Genomic DNA, 23,058 nt, shown 5'->3' on the forward strand with positions numbered 1-23,058 from the left:
AAGGTCTAAGGTATTCGGTTGAAAAATATTATCTCTGATAGATTCCATCACGAAATTTAAAAGTAGGAAGCCAATCTTAAATAAATACCATAATGTGCTCTTAAAAGCCCACATAGAGGAAGTGTGCGCCTGCAGAAGGAAATGACTCAGGCCATTTTTAGCTCTTTTCAACAATAACATCTAAGAAAAAATTTTAAACCTCAATAGCTAAGTAACCTTCAATGCCTTTCAGTTATGCACTTAAATAAATGAATTGATGGGAAATGACTTAGACTAACTTTAAATAAAGGGAAAGACTTGAGCTCCACTGTAAAAAAAAACAGTTTTGTTTTGTTGTTTTATTCTTCTGTGACTGGCAGTTTCTTCACAAACCTTGAGTCCAGGCCATGGGCTACTCTCTGGCAGTGAGTAGACTTCAAGGCATTTTTCTAATACTTCCCTCCACAAACTCTTCAGCCAGGTAGGTTCTACTCAAAAGTAGCTGTTTTAGCTTAAAAGAAATTTAAAAGGAAGTCTCAAGGGCCAAGGTTTAAACTATTGATCAAATTAACTCTTTATACCAGTTGGTTTGCTACATTCCCTCAAGAAACACCCTAAATCTAAGAACTATCAAGCTTCTCAAGGGGATAAAGCTAGTGAGTGAAAGTTTGGTGAGTAATATAAAACAACATAGTTTCAAAGTAACTTCTCCCCACCAGATATTTATTAGTCACAAGAGGGGGAATAGTAATTTTATAGTGGAAAAACATGGCAGACACCACCTTCCCCACGTGATCAAAGTTCACGTTACCAGTAATGGACCAAATCAGCCTCCTGATACAATATACTGAGGACACAGCACCACTCATCCCATATACCTGGCCCAAATGCCTAACCTGAATCTAATTGTGAGAAAATACCAGAAAATACCACTCAATTTGTGGGGCAATCTATAAACAACTGGCCTGTACTCCTCTACTATGTCAAGATCATGAAAGAGACCTACCAAATAACTGGAACTTGTGATCCAGGATTTTCTTTTATTATAAATGAAATTATTAGTATAACTGGCAACATCTGAATAAGATTTGTATAGTCTTGTATGGTAATTTCCAGATATGAAAAAGAATGCCCTTGTTTCTAAAAATGCATGTTCGAGTACTTAGGGATATGGAACATCATGTCAGCAACTTGTTCTCAAAGCGTTTAAAAAAGGAAACAAAATAATGTGTGTATGATTGTGAGGACTGGAGGGAGAGAAAAATAGAGCAAGAGGGAGAGAAGAAGGAAGGGAGAAAGAGAATGATAAAGCAAAGGTGGTAAAATGTTAGTATTTGGGGAATCTGGAGGAAGACATATAGGATTTCTTTGTATTACTCTTGCAACATTTCTATAAGTCGGAAATTATGTCAAACGAGGGGGGAAAAAGAAGAAAAAGAATCCGAAAGGGTCAATTAACCCGGCCCTGCCACCATTTGTTGCGAAGTTGTCTATGGAAGACATGCTTTCAATAATCCTTCTGAGAAGGGAGACTCATCCACATTTCAAATCCCAAACTCCTGTTAACTCCTGTCAGTGTCCGTGGTGGCAGAGCCCTTACAAAATCATTCAGACTGAAGACTTCCTCCAAGATAGACCTCTATGCTGCCGGTCATCCTCCCCACTGAGTTCTTCCTAGGATGTTTTCTTGTTTAACTCTTACCCAGACTGATTGCTCTTCTCACCAGTCTTTATACACAAATAAAGGGCCCAAAGTTCTATGTCTATGGAAGTTGTCTTCCATAGACAACTTCGCAACAAATGGTGGCAGGGCCGGGTTACTTGACCCTTTTGGATTCTTTTTCTTTCTTCCTTTTCCCCCCTAGTTTGACATAATTTCCGACTTATAGAAATGTTGCAAGAGTAATACAAAGAAATCCTATATGTCTTTCTCCAGATTCCCCAAATATTACCATTTTACCACCTTTGCTTTATTATTCTCTTTCTCCTTTCTTCCTTCTCTCCCTCTTGCTCTATTTTTCCGTAGCTCAACTCTGCAGAGACCTGTGGATCGTGGGGCTTCATTGCTAGGACACCAGGGTGCAAGGGCTGGGCATATCCCAGGCCACTTTCTGCTGAGTGGCATTTCTGACAGGTGTGTTCAATGTAAGGAGAGTAGGGCATACGCATTGGGATCTGGAAAACCAGGGGCACATCTGCCTAGGTGCCAGTCTCTGAGACTTCATCAAATTTCAGAGGTCTGAAATCTGTTTTAATCATTCACTTTCTTGCATGAACTGCTTCCCTAAAGAGCTCAAACTAGCATTTCCCGGTTTGAGGTGATAATTTATATTCCAAAGGGGAATTTTAGAATGTCTTGCTGCACTTAAAATATAATTTTATTCACTAAAAATTAGCTTTACATGTAATATTTAATATATACATTTCTGGGTAAATAAGTAGACGACTTCATTTGTTTTTGAACATGCTCACAGAAATGATTGTCAGAGTGTACTAATAATTTCAGGGTAATGGGGGACATATAAATAATAAATAACCACAGATATATTTTATTTAAAACAAAAACTTATTGCTTTTTTTTCTTTACCTTTTTCTAATTCATGCAAAATTGGTACAATCCTTGTATTCCAAAAGATATCATTAACTTCAGTTTCCGTATTCTTATCTTGCAAGCCATCTTTTGAAACTGCAAAAAAAAAACCAGAGCAGGAGAAAGAGCCATGAAAAAGGAGTTATAACTGAAGCACCATCAACAGATCTGCTATTCATCACTAAAACTTGAAAGCTCTAGAATTAAATTACACTTTGCACCCCGCCCCCGAAGCCCAACCTGTACTTTAGAACTACATACATGTCTTCTAATCAAGTCCCCCCAAATTAAACTCCGATAATGTAAAGAAATCAGAACTTTAAACTCTCATTGGGACACTTCATAAAGTCTTAAGCTTTGTAGATGTTGAAATTATTGTCAGTAAGGCAAACAGTTTTGAGTTATTTTTACCTACACTCGTCCCTCTGTAGTGCAGAATAAACAGAAAACTTTAGACAGGTCACAATGAGGATTTGAAAATGTTTAACGAAAATTTTTCTCAAAGGAAGGCCCACAGAAACTTTCTTTCCTATAGAGAATAAAATGTCCACATCACGGTGTGGCCAGGGCCATTAAAGCCAGGTGATTTTGTTGGGGGTAGTGGGTGCCCGGGCTTTGGGCACTGACAGGTCTCAATTCAAATTCCACCTTCATTATTAATGCTTTGGGTGACAGGGGCCTGCTTCTCAGCCTCTCTGAGCCTCATCAGCAAAACAGTGATTAAGATATTTGCCTTCAGGGTTATGAGAAATAAAAGACATGATATAGGCAAAGCACTGAGCCCAGTGCTCAGCATCTAGTAACACTCGATAAATAGGAATTTCATTCCCCTGATTAAAAACCGAACAGATAAGTCATCACTGTCTGAAGTGTAGCAGGCTGTATGATACACTGGTTTGAGGGTAGATACTGCCCGGGAATGCAGGCTGTAGGAGGATAATGGCTACCGCTGGTTGTGCACTTCAGATGCAGCAGGCCCTTATTTAATGTTGGTAACAACACTGTGAGGGGGTTCCCTAAATTGTCCTCATTTTCCAGATGAAGAAAGTAGGGCTTGGGGGTATTAAATTACCTGCCCAAGGTCAAAGAGCTCTGCAGCCCTTGCACTTGACCTCTATGCTATTCTGCCTTGCAGCAAACCAAAAAGTAACTTTGGAGGGAAATATAAATCATATTAGAAACTGTAAATCATGATTACATTTTACAGGGGCAATATCTCAAGATCTGAGACACTGACAGCTAGATGGGGCGCCGCTGTGGGGGGCCCTCAGGAGCAGCCCTGGAGAGATATTCCTAACCTTCCTTCTCCGAAGTCCACCCCTTATGGCCCTCTGTATTGGTTCAGGGAAGCCATGCCCTCTCAGGGTGAACCCGGTACCAATGAAGTGACCACACAGTGGCTGCCTGGACCCTAAAAATGCACATGATGAGTTAGAAATCATAGGAGCAATCAAAGTGTTCCATAGAGAGAGAGAGAAAGAGAGAGAAAGCAGTGAAAGAGTGTGGGGCCTGTATATTTTTAGGCTGTTTTAACTAAAACAAGGATGAGCTGACCGGCAGGCCTGTTAAGAGCACAGGTTGTAGAGTCACTGTCTGGGTGAGTCCTGGCTATGCCACTTACCAGCTGACTGACTTTGAGAAACTTGCTTCGCTTTTCCTCTGTAAAATGGGGTGACAGTGGTCATCTCCAAGTATTGGGGCTATGGGTTAATTCCTTTTATGTGCTTTTTTGTATTTTCTAAAACCTCTAATGTACTTGTGTTGCACTTGAACAGAGAAAAATAACACGACGCATGTTAAATTTTCCCAGCACGCAGTGATGATGTCACCCACGAGAGGCAGGAAAGCTAATTTACCTATGTACCCAACGCACGGCCTTCCCTTAATGCACTCCATGCTGCAAACAGCCACTCCCAGTGGCAGCGAGTCTAGGCTTGCCTTCTATTAAACCTTCTTAATACCAGGAGGGGCCTATGCATGATGGGCGGGGAGAGCACTTGAGCAGCAAAAGTGGACAGAAAGCGGCTGTCGACAGCGCTGTAATTAACAGTGCCGGTGCTGTCAACAGTTTTCACAGCAGAATTCTGCCTAATCTGTCTAAGCCATAAACAAGAATTCGCCATAAAACACACAGATGAACTGTGTAGGACAAAAATCAGTCCATATCAGTACAGGTTCACAATCCCTTTTCCAAAGTATGTGGGACCAGATATGGTTTGGGATTCAGAAAACTTTGCATTTTAGTAAGGCAATATGGTGCATACACTGGTCTTCTGGGACAGCCCCCTGTAGGAAAATACAGGAACATTCACACTAATGAAACAAAGACTATACTGGCCTCCCATCAGTTCAGGTTAGGCACTGTCACTAAATGAGTTTGAAAAATATTTCAGCGTTCAGAGCTTTGGGGATTTCAGAACTACAGGTAAAGGACTGTAGACCACCAGTGCGTTCTTTTGGATCATTACTTTCGTGAGTCTGCCCTCACTCTGATAAATTACGGATATGGTTTCTAAAAGTAAACATGAATATTCCAGCAGTATAAAAAACATACTTACTCATATTCCTAGGTATGCGACATTTTCAAAGTCCGAAGTATGTGCATAAAATCAATATATATCAAGTGAAAAGCCAGAAGAAAATGCCAGACAAATAATTTAATCAACACATATTTATGATGCTCTTAAATTTACTAGAAATAGAGATTTCAAATCCAGTAAGTTGAAATCAGCATTTTTTACCTTTTTTTGAAAATATGCTTTTCAATAGAATAGCTCTATGAGAAACCAGGATTCTCAACGTGTTTCTCAGGACAAACAAAATTGGTAACATGTTCACCCCAGGAAGAGTTGAATTATGGGGCTGAGCCAGAAATCACAGGAGAGTTTATTTAACCTTCAGAAGGAAAGGCCCTCGCAGGCCCTTCTGAATGGCTCTAAGATTTGTTCCTTCTCAGAACAGAATTAGTCAGGTATAAAGGTTTGCTTTCCACTCTCTCCTAGGGATCCCTGCATGAACAGCTGTCTCCAGCTATAGCCTTTCCATACCTTCAGGCCCTCACACATTTCCTCCAGCTCTGCTCTCCACAAAAGTCCCATTTTACATACTAACCCAGTTTCTATTCTAGAAACTGAAGCATGGAATCATGTGATTACTTTTGAAGAGCCATAAAAAATAAAGTTTGTCTCAGACTTGGCCAACAACCTAATATTTTAGAAAGCACTTTCATCTAGGTTCACAGTTTGCTAAATATAAAATTTATGATTCAACAGGAAATTGGGTAAGTCAAGCAGAAATTTCAGCATGTTTTTGAAGATTTTGCTGTCTCAGTGGTTCTAGGTCTTAACCACAGCTTTGAGTTCTGAACGCAAGAACTTGACACAATGTTTATTGGCTGATGTTTTTAAGCATGTACATGTAAAATCCTTAGCAACAATGCTGACACGGAAACCAGGCCAAGATTTCCCTGAGTGCTATAGAAATTCCCATTGACTACAAAAGTCACTTTCCTGATAAAAAGTTAGTTTTAAAGATAATATATTTTAAACCTAGTATTAATTGGTTTTATAAAATCATATGTGTATAATAAAAGTACAAAGAACCCAACAAATACCTGTGTACCAAAAACTAATATGGTCAAATATTAACCATATTTTCATCCTCCTCATTTTAAAAAACTAAAACATTACAGATATAGTTGATACCCTCCCCCCAACCATTCCCCAACTCCCTGTCCCTCCTAGTGTTACCACCATTCTAAATCAAGTGGTTGTTTTTATCGTGTTTGACTTTAACTGTATACCACAGAGATGTGTATCCATAAACATGTCATTGTTTTCGCAACTTAATTTTTTTCATGTAATGCTATGTTTGAACTCATTTCATTCAATATTATAAATATAGTCTACACTGCTATATTCCATTGCAGGATACATTTTGTATCACTTCTAGTCTGTGATTTATATTGTTATATACTTTTCTCAATTAAACAGTTTAAAGCCCCAAAACGCTGTCTTCGTATAATTGACATAGTTTTATTTAAGTGAGTAATGATTTTGAACTAAAGTTTTGAATTCAAGAATTATGGTGATGTCAAGTTTTGCAACTTTCCAAATGCTTTTACAAAATAATTTCTGTACAATCATTAAGATTATAATCTGTACATGTTTGAGCGGGGCAAACGGTAAGAGAGTTATGAAAAATTTTTAAAAAATTATAAAAATAAGTGCTGATGTGTGACCAAGTTGGACAAAATTCCTGGAGTTTCCAAACAATGAACCAACATCGGACATCTTTGGTGCAAACGTTTTTCCAACAAATGTAGAGGCTGAAAATGAAGGAGTGTTGGGGACCTTTAAGAATGCAAGAGCCTCACCTGCTTTGGTTTCCAGTCTGCTCTGGTCGGAGCTGTTGTGACATGATGAGGCCCTCGAACTCCTCTTCCCCTGGTCCCTTGGAGGAAGAGGAACACACACAACACTCAGCACAGAAACCAAAGCATTTCTTTTTCTGTGTCAAGAGTCGGCCATATACGGTTTCTGAAGAAACCACAGAGAAGTATTTATGAAATGGGGTTTGGTGCTCTGTATCATTTTAATCAACCTCTATTTTTCCAAGTAAGATTCATCTTTTGAAAATAAGTCATACTTGTTTAACAATATGAACTACAGTTACTAGAAACAACTACGAAAATAAATCCAAGGTTTACTTTGCAAATCAAGAAATTGATTAAGGATATTTATATATATATATACCACAAGAGGTCACTGTTAGAATAAGAAAGAAGGCCGGTATGCTTGGAACACAAAAGCCCAGCATTTATGCAAACCTCTCGCTCTCTCTCTATCCAGGCAAACAAAACAAAACAAAACAAAAAACTATTCCCAAATTGGTCAGATGTGCCCAAGATCACACAGCAAGGTCAGATCTGGAACCAAAGTCTTATAACTTCCAATTCACTGCTCTTTTCACTACATCACAGTGTGTCTTGTTTCCATTTTAAAATTAATGAAATTAACATTCTCTGAAAATGTTTTATGTTTACACATATTTTAAATGTTAAAAAGTTGAAAGTAAATTCAAGCAGTCCTCAGAGGACAAATATTTTGTGTTCCAAATAGTAGAGTGGTGGCTAGCCAATAACAAGGTTATATACATGTTTTTTTAAAGGTTATATTTAATGTAGAGATGGTCTATGAAGGATATAAATTCTCTTTAGCTAGAGCTGATACCTAAAAGTACTTACTTTTAAATATCTGTACAGCATTTCAGGGCAAAAAAAAACATACTGAGAGAATAACAGTACAAGTTTTACAACAAAATTTCATGCATCAAATATAATATTTGCTACCCAACTCATAAAGAATGCATATATATGCGGCGAGGGTCACCCATGAATAGCCACATGTGTCTCCATTGCTCCTGCTTCCTGTGGTATTAGATGACCAGTCCATATTCAGTGCTGGTCTTGCTTGGCCTTTGCTACTGCCCCAAGGATTAGCTTCCCCAAATATCATTTTCCCCATAAATATGTCCTTTCTCTTTAACACTTCCTTTAATCGTATAAGAGAAAAGTTCAAGCTAGTATTCTAAGAAATGTCTAATTCATTAATACTCTGAAACAACTGCTTCATTTGTACCTATCGTAAAAAACATAGATCTGGTAGCAAGGTATCCCTAGCCAATCAAACAAAGAAATGGGATGGGATCCTGTTTGTCAGCAGCACTCTCAGAGTTGAGATATAAATGAGGCATGTTTCAAAGCAGACAGAAATAAAGGATATCAACCCTATGAAAAGATAAAATACCAAAAGTTTGGCAGGGTGTGAGACCAGAAGTTTCCATACTTATCACTCCTAGAAATAAGAATATTTGAGGGCAATAGAGGCAAAGCCTTCTTCTTATTGTCCTAAACAACTATTGAAACGAAGCAAGACAGTGTTCAACTAATGGCCTTCCAAAGTCACTGGTCCCCACTCCCTGAGCACAGAGCCAGGGATGAGGTTACCTCCCTAAATACCACACTTGTGTATCCCATTTCCGAGGGGAGAAGAAGGGTCCTTCCTATCATATACAAAAGCTGAAAAGAGCTAGGTCACACTGGTTCTCAAGAAAAGCACAGGACTAGAGTTGACCCATCCTCTGTATAACCATAATGGCGCAGTGATTGAGTGTGGAGGTTCTGGACCCAAACTGCCTGGGTCCAAATCCTGGGTCCAACACTTATTAGCTGTATGACTTTGGGCAAGTTAGTTAACTTCCTGGCCTCTGTTTCCTTATCTGAAAATGAGAGCATTGCCTCTATTTAGTAAAGTGATTAGTACATTTGAAGAACTTAATACATTGTCCTTATTATTATTATTCTCTTTAGTTCTGAGTCAACAAGAACCTGTCTGAGCAGTCCAGTGCTAGACGTTACTGTGATAAAGAACACACAAGGAGCCGTCCTAAAGAAGTTTAAAATCTATTGTGAAGAACGAAGGGACTTTTTTTTAATGGAAAATTCCAATAGAGTCTCTGAGCAAGTATTAGAATGTGAAATTCAGTAGGTTACAAGAAGTAGAGAGATGCTGAGAAAGAAGTGATTACTGAGAGGAAGAAGTAGACCACAAAATCGGCCTGAAAAGAATAAAAGTTGAGCCAGCAAATGACAAGGCTACTCTCAGGAAGGGAGTAACATGAGTGAAGGTAAGCAGGGGCATGAGGAAACTTGTATTCAGAAACAAATCTGTCCTTCCCCTTGACAATCCTTCAAATATTTAAAGATGTTGCATTCAGCATAAAGCCATCTCCTGTGGTTTAAATCCCATGGTTCTACTACTGATTTAGCTGTGTGACCTTGGGTAAGTTGTTTACCTGAGCTTAAGTCCTCATCTGTGTATGGAGGTGGTAAATAATAGTACCCCTCAATGCAAGGTTGTGTGAGGATTAAGTGGTATAATGTGGAATCACTTAGCACTGTTCCGGGCACATAGCAAGGAGTCAGTAAGCTTTCCTATTATTGAGGCTACCACCATTGATGTCATTAACGAATAGTCCCTTCAACCATTCCTCATATGATATGGTTTCCAATCTCCTTGCCAGCCTGTTCAGTCACTCTGAGTGAGTGCCAGTTTGTCTGGAACCCTTTTAAAGCCTGGAATCCAGCATGGAGCTAAAGGTATGGCTTGAGAAGCAAAGAGGAGCTATTCTAACTAACGTAGCCTAAAACTACATGAATGGTTTTGGTGGTTACATCTCTCTATTGGTCAATTCTTGTATTTCCTTACATATGCAACTCATTCTTATTCATATTCTTATTAAACTCATTCTTATTAAATTTCACAGTGTTATATGTGCAAAGGGTTCCTGCCTAGCAGATGCTTTCAGATCTTGATTCACTCATCCAGTATAATTGTTCTTCTTCCCAGCTTCCTGTTCCATGTTTTTAAAGACCATAATTACATTTTTTACAATGATTTTTTGATGTACCAAGAATAAAACAATTCCAGAAATTATTTCTTAAAGCTCTTCTATGAAATTCTTCTTAGAGGCAGAATAACACCATTTTATTAGTAGGATAGCTTCATCTACAAATACCAAAAACCTAATTCCAACTGACTTAAACAATAAATGGAATTTATTGGCTCATGCAAGCCAAAAGTTGAGCACTAGGGTGGATGTTACACGTGGTGTGATCAGTGCTTTGGCTCCATCTTTGTGCAGTTCTCTCAGGTCTGCCCTTCCTTTGTTTCCATCTGTAATCCGGCTGGAGTACTGAGGAAAGCAAAGTGGGTAATGTATTCTCAGGCCTCATCTGTCGCCCACGTTTCAGTGCAAAAGCAAGGTCTTCTCTTCCCAATCACTGACAAAGGTCCTACATTTCACTCTGAACAATCAGAACCAAACTCTGTAGCCAAGGTAATCAATGCCATACACAGACTGAGTTCCTAATGCCCATCCATTAACCGGTCACACTGGCAACATCTACTGCTGGACCAAATACATGCCAGGGAAATAAAAAAATGTATTTCTTTAAAAATATTCTAAAATTCAGGTTTTGCTATAATTCAGATAGTTCATCCAACTATTACGATTGAGGTTCTTTAGTGAGGGGTCAGCAGGCTTTTTCTTCAAGAGCCAGACAATATATATTTTACACTTTGGGAGCCAAGTGGCAAAATGGAGGCTATTATGTAGACACTTTAGTAATCAATTAAAATGTAATGATTTAAAAACGTATAAATAATTCTTAGCTCAAAGGCCATAAAAAAACAAATAGGTGGCCAGCCAAATTTGGCTCCCAGGCTGTAGTTTGTTGATGCTTGCTTTAGAGCAATAACTAAATAGATATTAAGAAGTAAATTAAATGGAAGGATTTGGAATTAAGAAAAAGATAAATTTATATCCATTTGGGAAAAAATTTACATGTAAACAATGGAAAAGGATATTTTAAAGGATGTTTATGATAAAAAGAAAATTTAGCAAATTTTGATCTAAGCTTTTCCTTGCCCTAAGAACAAGACACTTCATTTTTAGACTTAGACTCAAATCACACAGATTCAAGTCAGGCAGCAAATATTTTAGGCTTTGTGACCATACATTCTCTGTCAAAACTACTCAACTCCACCACTGCAGTGTGAAAGTAGCCATAGTCAATGAGTCAACAAAGGAATATGGCTGTGTTTCAATAAAACTTTATTCACAGAAACAGTTAATAGGTTAGATTTGGTCCATTGGCCTTAGTTTGCTGCTTTATAGTCGCTTAGATTCTTTGATTGCAATTTGGAAATGCCACCAAGGGGTGGTCATCCCTTCATCATGTCTTCATAGCCTGAAGCACCAGATACATAGTTTCCAGACATATTCCGGACTCTGTCTTAATAACTAACTATAATTAAAAGTTGAATTCTATTTAAACACAATAAAATTAAAGGACATGATTTTAAAGGAATGTTCATAAGATCAAGATCCTAAGAAAGTCCTCCAAGGTAGCTATATAGCATTAAGTTGTGGTCCAAGATTTAAAAATACAGATGGTGGCAAAAAGATGTATACAAATTTTAAGAAAGGAAAAAACTATTAAAATTATAATACTCAATATATGACAATAACAAAAGATGAATACAAGTCATGTTTGACTTCTGCAATTACAAGAGGTGCTCAAAGTGGTTACCATCAGCATCCAGACACTTCTGATTATGGTGAACTACTGCTTGAGCAAAGTAACCAAAGTGTCCACTTGTATACATTTTTTTGGCACCCCTGGTATATATGTTTAAAGATTATACATACACTCTTAGTATCTAGTTTAGTAATCACTAACTGGTTATTATTCAAGTTTTCTATGTATAAATTTGATTAGACACTACTTTGTAGCTAACCATGCTAACTTAACTAAGGCTTCAATTTCCTTAGCTTAGAAACTTCTCATTGTGGCTCTATGAGTACTTTAGCACAGGGGTAGTTGCTGTGGCTGCCCTCTTCCATGATGTGTTCTTGTGGAAACTGATTCCACACAGGTTTCCACTCCCTGATTTCCATCCCTAATGCCCTAGCACTGGTACATAACCAGGTCACATAGCACCATTTCCCACTGGAACTGCTGCAGCTGCCTCCCAATGGTCCCCTCTGTCCCAGGCTGCCAAAGTCACTCCTCAGCTGAAAACCTCTCAGTGGCTCCCTGCAGGCCTCAGGACCCATGCTCCTGCTACTCCAGGCCACCTGCCTTTCTTGGAACCTGCCACCACACCAAGTCAAATCCCCCCTCCACTTTATGCTGCTCCTTAAGCAAAGTACACAGTGCTCTGCCTCTATTGAAAATCAGACTCCGGAGGCCTCACAAACCCCCAAATGCCAGGAAGCCTTCATGATCTTCAAGTAAGAATGAGGTGCTCTCACCACTATGTGCCCAGGACCTTTCTTTCAGTTCTCCTTTCATTCCTCCAGCATTAGAGTTATCATTGAACAGTGCTTTGAAAATGTCCGTGTACATTCAAATCACCTGGATATCTTATAAAAATGCAAATTCATAGTCAGCAGGTCGGGGATGGTGCCTGAGATTCTGCATTTCTAACAAGCTCCCAGGTGGTGCTGATACTGCTCTTTCAGGGACCACATCTGAACAGCCAAGCCAAACACTACTGTAAGCTCTTCAGGACGGGGTTCATTTCTCCACCTCCCAGCCCCCTAGCACAGCGCTTTGCTTACCCAGAAATCCTTACCACATGGAAACTGTCAAATAAGGTGGGACCCTACCCAGTCATTCTGGCCAATGCTTGTCTTTTCCAAATGCAAACAGTTTCTCAGCCACATTACCTTTAATTTCTTAAAAAAAATAATGACTTCATTGTTTTTGAAAAAAATGATATATTTACTATTTTTTTTAAGGCCAGGCAATATAAGAAAGTACAAAGAAGACTGTAAAAAATCATCCAGGATCCCACTACCCAGAAATAAATATTGTTAATATGTGGTAAACATCATTCCAGGCACAGTTTGCATATATTCAGATAAAAAGATAAAAGAATAAAAGAACAGACTTGGTGGAAGGGCAGGTAAAGAATACATACCAATGGGATCGCAATACATGTCAATGTAATTTAAAAGTATTAAGTACAAATGTTACTTGAATTTAACAGAGAAACAGAAATTGAGTTGAAACTGAAGGAATTGTAGAACTTCAGGTGAATGGGTCTTCCCAAGAGATACTAGTTTCTAAAAGATTTCTCTGAAGTTAAGAAAAAAAATAAAGAAAAAAATAATGAAAAACATTAGGATGCTGAAATCATCCTTTTTTAAAACAATATATTTCCATTTCAGACTGTAGCTACTGACAAACCTATTCCCTATTAGGAAGTGATTAGTACTCACACGTCCTCCCAAGGACCAGTTCTGGTTATTTTACTATTACATTGTCAAGGTTTCTGTTCCACAACCATCATTTTCAGAGTTTAGTTTTAATTCAGTATGAAAACAAAGTACTCATTACAAATGCTTTTACCATAGCTTCTTCATTTCTGAGTTTTGACTCATCATTTGTTGTCTAAGAGTTTTCTAGAAAGTGCATGAGTACTAGAGTCCACAAGTTTATTCACATTTAAAAATGTCGGTTGCTTTTTATTGCCAACTTGGCTGGCAATACAGTGCTTGGGTTATCCTTCTTATACTTACGACTTCACAGACAATACTACACAGTTTTCTGGCACTGAGAGACGCTCCAATAAAGCCAGAGCCAGCCTGTTTTTTTCTCCTTTATGCGACTTGTTTGGTCAGCCTGGATGGCTAGAGGAGACCTTCTTCCATTTATCCACACAATCAACAATTACCAACAAGTGTGTACTATGTACTAGTTAGTGTTCTGGTGCTGAGCACTGTTGGAAAAGTTTTAGTGTGGACTGTTCCCTGTCAAAGTTTGTTGCAACACAATGTGTCCATTTGAGCCTCAGATTCAAATCTTTATTTCAGAAAGTTGTCTTCTATTATGTCTTAACATTTTTCTTGTTTTTCTTTTTTTCTGGTCCCTTCCATGCTCAGTGGGTTGTTGTGAATATCAAATGAATTAATATACGTAAATCACTTGGGAAGAATACCTGGCATTTACCTCAAAGTAGGATAACACAAGGAGGAGAAGGAAGAGAAGGATTCTCTTCTTCAGGAAGATAAATATCATGCCTTCCACAGGTATCGTAATATCACTAATCATTTTCCCATCTTCTTATTCATTTCTTTTCATATGATTTTCTCTAGCCTGTCCACTGTCTCATTGCGTTTTCAGCTGTTTTCATTCTCATTGTTTGTTTCTAACGTGGCTTTCCCCTCCATGCTTATACATTTTTCTTTCACTCCTTTTTTGAAAACTGTAAGCACACTTTTCATCTCTTTATGTGGACTTACAATCTCTTATTTGAATTCTTCTATGCCAAAGAAGAGCTCTTTTTTTTCTTTCAAAGAGATCAATAACATTACCTACAATTTCTTGGATGCTATAGAAAACTGTTTTAACTCTTTTCTTGTTTTTGGAGGGTAATTCCTCGTGATCCATTTTCTTCATTGTCTTCTGTTAAATTCTTTACATATCTATGCTCAAGTCCCATGTTAATGCTTGCCCTAAGATTATTTATCTCTAAACAGAGCCATATATTTGCTGAATGGAAGGATCCACAGAGGGTACACAGTAGCTTCAACTTTAGTTTTCTTGAACATCCATTCACCAAGTCTGCTATTTTCCTTGACCTGGATGTGTGTTCCCCTGGTTTGGGTGGCAGACTGCTGTGACACACAAAAAAGCCCTGTTACCTGATAAGCACCTTGAGTTCTAATCTATCAAACTCTCCCCCCTCCATCCCCCCCCCCCAGCCCCAACACACTAGCCGGTTCACAGAAAATGAGGAGAGCATGTCACCCTCAGCTCTACTCTCCTACAAGTCACTTCATCACCTGGATCTTGCATGGGGTTTTCACAGTGGCTTCCACTTCTCCAGCGGTCTGCCCACACCCTTAGATCTCATTTGTTTAATTAAAGTCCATTGGATACACCTTTCTGAACTGAGAGACTCATTTTTAGTGAAATCTGATTCTTGCTAAAGATCTGAAAAGGTAAGTGTCTGCTCTCAAATTTCCTCTTGTTTTCATCTATATTTCATAGAGTTTGGCAGGTTAACTAAACTCTTATGGATGCAATACTCCAAGTAGCACAAGCCTAATCTAAAGTACCATAAGCTGTCCCTGTCAAAATAAATAAAAGAAGAAAAAAGGGAAAGACAGGAAAAGGAAAGAAGGGAAGAAGGAAGGGAGGCAGGGAGGGAGGGGAAGAGGAAGAAAGCGGGTGGGGAAGAGGGGAGAAGGAAGGAAAAAGAGAGAAAAAAGAACATATTGGCTTTTAAATCAGAGCAGGCTACAGTATGGATGGGGTGGCCTCAAGCACAGCTGGATCTAGGGATTTATATATCATCCTTGAACTTGGTAACTATCTCCATTCTGTTTATATATTACTTCTCTCTCAGAGTCACCCTCCACAGGCAATGAAATGGCCACTGTTGGCTCCAAGACAACATCATCTTGACAGCTTGTAAACTTGGAGAAAGCACTGTCCCCGAAGGCTAAGTGCCAGGGAAGAATTCCATTGGACTGGTTTGGCTCATGTGTCCACCTCTGAACCAACTGGCTGGTGGGTTAGAAAACTCTGATTAGCCAGGTTTGGGCCATTTAACCACTTCTGCCACTTCTGGGAAGAGGAGTAAGAAAGGAAAGACAAAAAAAGGTAAGGGAAGAAGGAAGAAAGAGGAAGGAGGGAAAAAAAGGAGGGAAGGGGTGAAGATAGGAACAGTCCTCTAAACATGGCCCGAACGGCATTAATTACACAATGCAAAACAGCTCACTCTCCAAAGGGAAGTAGGCTAGGTGGAAAAAATAGAAAAATCAAGCCCATATTACAGTGCAAAGTTTGCTTCATGCTTTGAAGTTTGAGCTTAGTACCATTTTTCTGTTTCACTGATGAAATTTATTTCTCTGTTTTTCATTCTTCATAGCTTTTATGGGGTTTCTTCAGAATGCCTTTGCTTTGACATTTTTAACCAGAAGCCCTCTTTTCTTATTTTTCATTCCAACTATACTAACAGCACTTGATAGTTTACAAATAAGCCTTTCGACCCTTATTAATCATTCCATAACCTGTAGTGAGGGCTGGGAGGAAATGGGAGTGAAGTTATTTCCATCTCACAGATTAGAAAACTGAGCCCCTGAAAACGTTAAGAAACTTGCTAAAGAGTATACAGCAAATCAAGTGGCTGACAAAATAACCAAATCTAAACCCAGGGATTCTGGGTCCCAGCAAAGAGTTCTTGACTCTCTACAAATGACTGCTCTAGTACTTTCCTCCTAAAAACCACATTTCCAAACCATAATAGCTTGAACAATAGTTATACAGTAAGCCTTAAAAGGTTTTTAAGCATGTATATAAAGGATTCATCAGATTGAACCGATGGATGGATGGATGGATGGATGGATGGATGGATGGATGGAGATTTACATATATATATATACATACGAGATGTGATCAAAAAAAATCCGGTGAATGTTTAAATAAAAAAAAAATATATTACAGTAAAAGACACATTGCCATTAATCCCCCTCAAAATACTCCCCCTTTCTTCTAACACACTTATCCCATCATTCTTGCTACTCTCTGAAACAGTTCTGGAAATCCTCTTTCGTGAGGGTCTTTACTTCATCCTCCATCATGACAACACTCTGTCACATATCACTTCTGGCACAGCAAATCCTCAAATAAAATCATTTCGATGTGTCCTCATCCACCTTATTCACTGGATCTGGCACCGTGTGACTTCTGGCTCTTCCCCAAAGTCAAAATAACCATGAAAGGAAAACGTTTTGAATCAATTCAGGACACTGAGGCAGACACTACAGCACAACTAAAGACACTCATGAAAGAGGACTTCCAGAACTGCTTCAGAAAGTGGCAAGAATGATGGGATAAGTGTGTTCAAAGCGAGGGAGAGTTTTCTGAGGGGGATTAATGGCAATGTGTCTTTTAGTAATAAATTTTTTTAAATTTAAACATTCACTGTAGTGTTTGATCACACCTCATATTTTAATGACAGCTGTTTTCAACCCATAGGGCAACACAAAGTAAGAGAAAATGGCGTGTTGCTATGGTGCAAACCTGCCAAACCTTAAATGAATCCTTAATTGGACACACAGAGACTTGTAATTGGCACACTGTTTTAAGACAATCATTCAGTAAGTGGCTGAGAGTGTGTTCTCTTTTGGAAAGTTAAATAGTCTGCCAGGATCTTGTTCGCAATGATACCTTGCTTAACAAATCCTTTTTCCATCACAACCAGCATAAAGTTACACTCCAGTCCCGCCCATGAGTTATCCATATTCTAAATTAAGGGTGGACAAATCAATGTGGATTCACTGAAATAAACTGCTCCTTTCTCTCCCTCGCCCGAGAAACACTCAGCATGAAAACAGGCATGTAAGCGCCCTGCATGGGAGCGTGTCCTCACGTCATCTGTCCCCTTTACACGAGCTGCTCACGCTCCCTGTCACCCCATTGTCATCTCACGTCTCTTTCTTTTCTAGTTATGCATTCCCTCCCCTCCCTTCTTCTGCCAGCCCAGCTCACTGACAAGACTCTTCATTTTCTAGTTTATGGTCTAAAGATGAAAAAATGTTAATTGAGGGTTAAGGCGTTAGCATCAAAACTGGGAATACTCCACTGCATAGCAAAGATCATTTCTTGGAATTATTCACTTAAATGTTTACAAGAAACAATTATTAAGTGTCCCAGATTGATTCACAAATGTAATTAATGAAAGAACTGCTCATAGTTTCCATTTGCTGGTTTGTTTTAATCCTACTGTATAAAATTTTTTTTGGCACTTCAACAACATCCCATCCAATGATTAAAGGAGGTAAAGATTCATAAAGCAAAAATGTTATTGCAAGTTAAGCTTGCCAGGGTGTACTGCAAACCCAACTCAGACACGACCATTATGTGATGCAAAAGCCATGCTAACAAAACAAAAAGAACACAGTTAGTGCCAACGCCTCATAATTTTGGACAGTCAGGAAGAAGTGCTTCCAGTCCCTAATTGATTTCTCCTCTGCTGTTTGTGGGATAAAATATGTAACTGAAAATGCCTTTGCTGTCCCAGACTGAGGAAGACATAATGAACTCTGGCTTGCCAGATTGTTCTGCAACATCTAAAGGTTTGCAAAAAATCAAATAAAACAGCTCTTGTCTGTTTTTTCCTAGTCAACTTTAATTACTGTAAGGATGGGTGCAGCAGGATAAATGTTTCCTTTTCACTTCAGTGCTGAAAGAGACACAAGTTCTCTGGCTGCCTTTGATGTTTCAGCTCTGAGGTCCGCAGCCTATTCTTATTCACCAACTGGAAAAGATTTGTTGCAATGGCCAGTTTGATGTTTTGTGCTCAATTCCCAAAGTCCCAATTTGAAGTTCATTCTCTTCCACTTAAGGAGACATTTCATTTTTCCTTTAATTTAAAAAATGTTCTGAATGCAAAGCGACATTACAAGGACTACTAGGTTGCCTAATATAAATCCCACGTGTGTGACACCCCTCAGTCTGTGTCAGCAGACAAGGTCAGTTCAGCTAAACTAACCAGCTGCCAAGCAGCCAGTTCGGGGAAAAAGTTTGAAGCACGCTACATGTGTACAAGCCAAAGTCAGGCCTGAAATCTAAACTGAGGGCAACAAGCACTTGGTCTTAAAATGGCCCATGGAATTTAATCTCGTTAAGCAAATTCGAACTGGGCAGTTGTCCATAATGACCCAATGGAAAGTCAGAGAAAAACATCTTTAGTTGAGTGACCCTGTCCAGTCCAAGACTTTCTGCCTATCTTAGTATCATTACTGCCTGGGACGAGAAAACAGAGCTTGCTCCCCTCGCTCTCTCCCCACCCAGGTCCCTAGTTATTCAAAGACTTCTTCAGGTAAACATGAGGGTAAGAATTCACATGGTCCACACAGTGAACATTTCTTCACAAAGCCTGAATGTGTTAGGAAAATTGCTCCTTAGTTTTCTAGGGGAAGCCCTAGAAAGCCCTAGCTAGGAGCATGAAATGAATTAGGGGTTCCTAGATGGACAAGGGGTGAAAATGTCAGTAGGATTAGGGTAAAAAAAAAAAAAGTCCTACGTAGGAACACAGTATGAAATAAAGTAATTCCTCATCATTCATTTTATGAGGGATTAGCCAAGCGATATCATAGATAACAGAAATCCACAGGATTCTCCTATTTTAACTATTAGTTTGCAAAATAAATATTTTAACCCAAGTTTCTACTGGAGAATAAAATAAATTAAGTGTCCACTGTTTTCTGGAATTCACAATAGAGAACCAACCCAAAGGGAGGTAACGAGATTCCAAGCCAGGCAAGAATCCCAAATAACACAAACAGAATGATCAGTCATCACTCAAAGGTGGCCTGGAACAGTCTGACTAAAGCAAAGACTTTATTCTAACAGTTCTATCGGAGCAGCATTTTGGCAGGTATGAATAAATGTTTTCTTGAGGATTACACAGGCAATGATGCTACATGAAGTCCATCCACTATAAGAAGAAATATTTACTGCTCTCATATTGTTAACTTAAAATTTGTTTTCCACCAAAGAGAAAATGTAACTCAATCACCTACATAAGACAGAAAACAAACTGGTAAATGACATAATTATTCTGAGAAAATCAAATAAAAAGAATACTGACCCACTACTTCTGAGGTAAGATGGCAAGGATGTTGCTTCTTTGAACATTTCTTGCTCCTTGATTTCACTGAAGCCTCCATCATAAGTTAGCTGAGGTAGACGACTTTTTAAACGGACAATGGCATTTGATTCTGTTAAATGAGTCCCGCTGATTTTCACCATGGAGGTCCCCATCATAACTCTTTCTATGGATTCCACTGTCTTCTTTCCTGTAACAACCAAGGAAATGTTTTGTAAAAGCATTTGTTATTTTAGGAATCACTATCTTTCAGTATTTTTTTTTCAGTCTAAGAATGTATAAAATTTAAAAATTATATGTTATTTATAATCAAGTCTGGAATTGGATAAAACCTCTCTGAACATATATAAGACCTCGCCACTATTTTAGGCTTGGCATCATCAATTCAGCAGGTGAACATGAACAGGACCTTATTTCTATTAGCTTACAATCTACCTAAGGCAAACACTTGCATTTAGGATTATGACCTACCTAAGCCCACATATATACTCTGGTTCCCATAATAATAACTCCTCTTTCTAAATTTGACGTTAGTAATTTTTGATTCAAAAAATATTTATTGAGTGACTCCCTGATGTCACGCATTACCCTAAGCATTTGGGATTCATCAGTGACAAAAACAAAATCCCTGCCCTCAGAGGTCATCCTATGTACATCCTAATAGGTGTAAACAGGCAACAAGTAATACACCATAACAAATGAAGTATACAGAATAATAAGTGCTACGGAAAAAAGCAAAAGTAGAAAGGTGGAGAAGGGTAAATGGGGGCAGGTAGCAATTTTGAACAGGGTGGGCATGGTAGACAGACCCTTAAGGAGGTGAGGCATCTAGCCATCAGATGACAAAGGACAGTATTTCCAGCGGAGGGAACGGCAGGTGGGGTGGCCCAAGGCAGGGGTGTGCCTGACATGTTCAAGGAACAGCAGGGGCAGAGTATGTGAGGGGGAGAAGAGGAGGAAAGGGGAGCAGAGGGGCCGGGGCCTGATCGTGGAGGCTGGCAGACCACTCCGAGGCAGTGGAAAGCAGAGGGCACTGAAACCCCTACAGGGCTTTCTAAAGGGGAGTAAGACAGAGTTGCAAAGGATGCCCAATCTCTGAAATGGAATATCTACTATGTTTATGACTGCAAATTCTAGACTGTAACACAATACTGTTTCTTTGTTGGCATTAGGAATAGCTTATCCTTAATGCTGCTACTATACTCTAGTCGGTGATAAACTATTTTTATCTGAAAAGGAAGGGGGGGATGCGCTTCATACAGAAAATACTGTTTTGCAAGCTTTTCCAAAATGACTCCAGGTTTCCTTTTCCGCACTTGAACCAACAAACCAATAAAACCCAATGATACTACCCAGTCTACTCCTCTGACCAAGCTCCCTACTTTCAAAACACCAAATTGTAAAGCTAAAAGGAACCTTAGAGATTGGCTAGTCTAAACTTCGTTTTTCAGATGAGAAATCTGTGAACCCAAAAAGTTAAGTGACTAGTTTAAGGTCACAGATGAAGTTCGTGGAGATCCAGGACTATATGGTAGGTGAAGCGTAGGCTTTGCTTTCCATCAGACTTGGGGTCAAGTACAGGCTGTGTGATGTAGGCAGGTCACTCAACTTTTTTCTCACCTTCCTCAATGGTCCCCAATGGTTTTAGGGATAAGGTGAGAACTAAATAACGTGGCCTAGTAATGTGACCCATATGGGGCTAGCACACCCAAACCTGGAAGTTACTGTCATTATAATTAATGGAACCCAAGAATCCTGACTTCTAGCCCAGGGCTTTCTCCATGGTGCCACTCTACCTTAGACTACTTTACTACTGAATTACAAAGCATGTGTTTTCTTTTATACTACAAAGCATCTGTAGCCTGGGCATGTTTTTAGCATTTGTGTCTTTCATTCACTTCATTCCATAAAGATTTATCCAGTACCCACTGCTATGTGCCAGCTGCTGTTTCAGGTGCTGGTGACCCAGTGGTGAACAAGAAGTCCCAGCCATCATGCAGCTACTGTTCTAGAGGGAAAAACACACCCATTCTCGTAGGGGGAGGAGCTGCAGCCCCTCTATCTTCACAGTCTACTGGAGCGAGCTCGTCAGTAACTACTACAGTGAAGAACTGCCCTGGGGCTCACTCTTACTCCCGATGGATGTCCACCATCCAACTAAGCATGAGTAATGATGCTCTGTGTCACCCTGGCAAATACCTGCAGCACCCCGTACTAACCTTGCAATGGATCATGGGTAAACTTCAAAAGGATTCCACAACCAGCAGCATAACCATGCAGGAACAGTTCCATTTCACAGATCTTTCTCTACCAACTATATACTTGACCCTGTTTTAAGGCACTCGGGCTACAAACAGAAAAAACCTCTTTATCTACTGAAGTTGCTCAGTCTAGTAAGAGAGACAGAGAAGTAGACGTGTGTGTGAGGAGAAAAATGCAGTATAGTGTGAACCAAGCCAGGTAAGGAGGATACAGAGAGTGGGAGAGTCCTGAGAGGTTGGGAGTTGGTCAGGGAAAGATTCATAGAGGAGGTGGAGCCTGTGAAGCATTTTGAAGGGTTAACAGGAGGCAAAAAGGCGTTCTGAGAAGGAAAACAGCATTGAGTCGGAGCCCGCTTCACATGCGCACAAGCTGGAAGCTGGAGAGCCCAGCAGGGCCCATGCTCAGAAGGGCCTTGTGTTTGGTTTAATGCTTTGCTATTGTCATCTTGAAATTCTGAATAATGTTTTAACAAAGAGCTCCACATTCTTATTTTGCACTGGGCCTAGCAAATACATAACAGGTCCTGCAGGAGACCTGAAACAGCAGGATGAGTGTGGGGCGCTGCAAGGAGTTCCATATTACTGGTGCACAGCCTGTTGGGTCGGGGGAGGCAAAGGGAAGTCACGAGAAGGGCCTGAATGTTAGGCTGGGGCCAGATCACAACAGAGCTGTACATGCTAAGGAGGACGAACTGCATCCCCTAGGCCAGGAGTCAGCAAATGACAGCGCCACCAAATCTGGCCTGCCTCCTGTTTCAGTATAGCCTGCAAGCTAAGAATGGTTTTTATATTTTTTAATGGTTGGGGGGGAAAGATCTAAAGAAAAACAGTATTTTGTAATGTGATAATTATATGAAATTCAAATTCAGTCTATGGTTGCTTTCCCACTACAATGAGTAGGTTGAACAGACTGTATGACCCAGAAGGTCTAAAATATTTATAATCTGGCCCTTTCCAGAAAAAATCTGCCAACTTT

The 23,058-nt window shown here is 39.4% G+C and overlaps 1 protein-coding gene across 3 annotated transcripts in view; it reads right to left on the reverse strand.

The window, feature by feature from the left end:
• The window catches only part of ARMC2 (armadillo repeat containing 2), a 103,692-nt gene that overhangs the window by 55,903 nt on the left and 24,731 nt on the right, over positions 1-23,058 (reverse strand). For all 3 annotated transcript variants that reach the window (XM_081045196.1, XM_081045194.1, XM_081045195.1), the window contains 3 exons: positions 19,804-20,011; positions 6,945-7,021; positions 2,567-2,665 (listed from right to left, as the gene is read on the reverse strand). In XM_081045196.1, coding sequence (XP_080901322.1) covers positions 2,567-2,665; positions 6,945-7,021; positions 19,804-19,979 — 352 coding nt within the window. In that variant the 5' untranslated portion in view covers positions 19,980-20,011. The remainder of the gene's footprint in view (positions 1-2,566; positions 2,666-6,944; positions 7,022-19,803; positions 20,012-23,058) is intronic.

Source organism: Rhinolophus hipposideros (genome assembly GCF_964194185.1).
Source record: "Rhinolophus hipposideros genome assembly, chromosome: 3".
NCBI classification, from domain to species: domain Eukaryota; kingdom Metazoa; phylum Chordata; class Mammalia; order Chiroptera; family Rhinolophidae; genus Rhinolophus; species Rhinolophus hipposideros.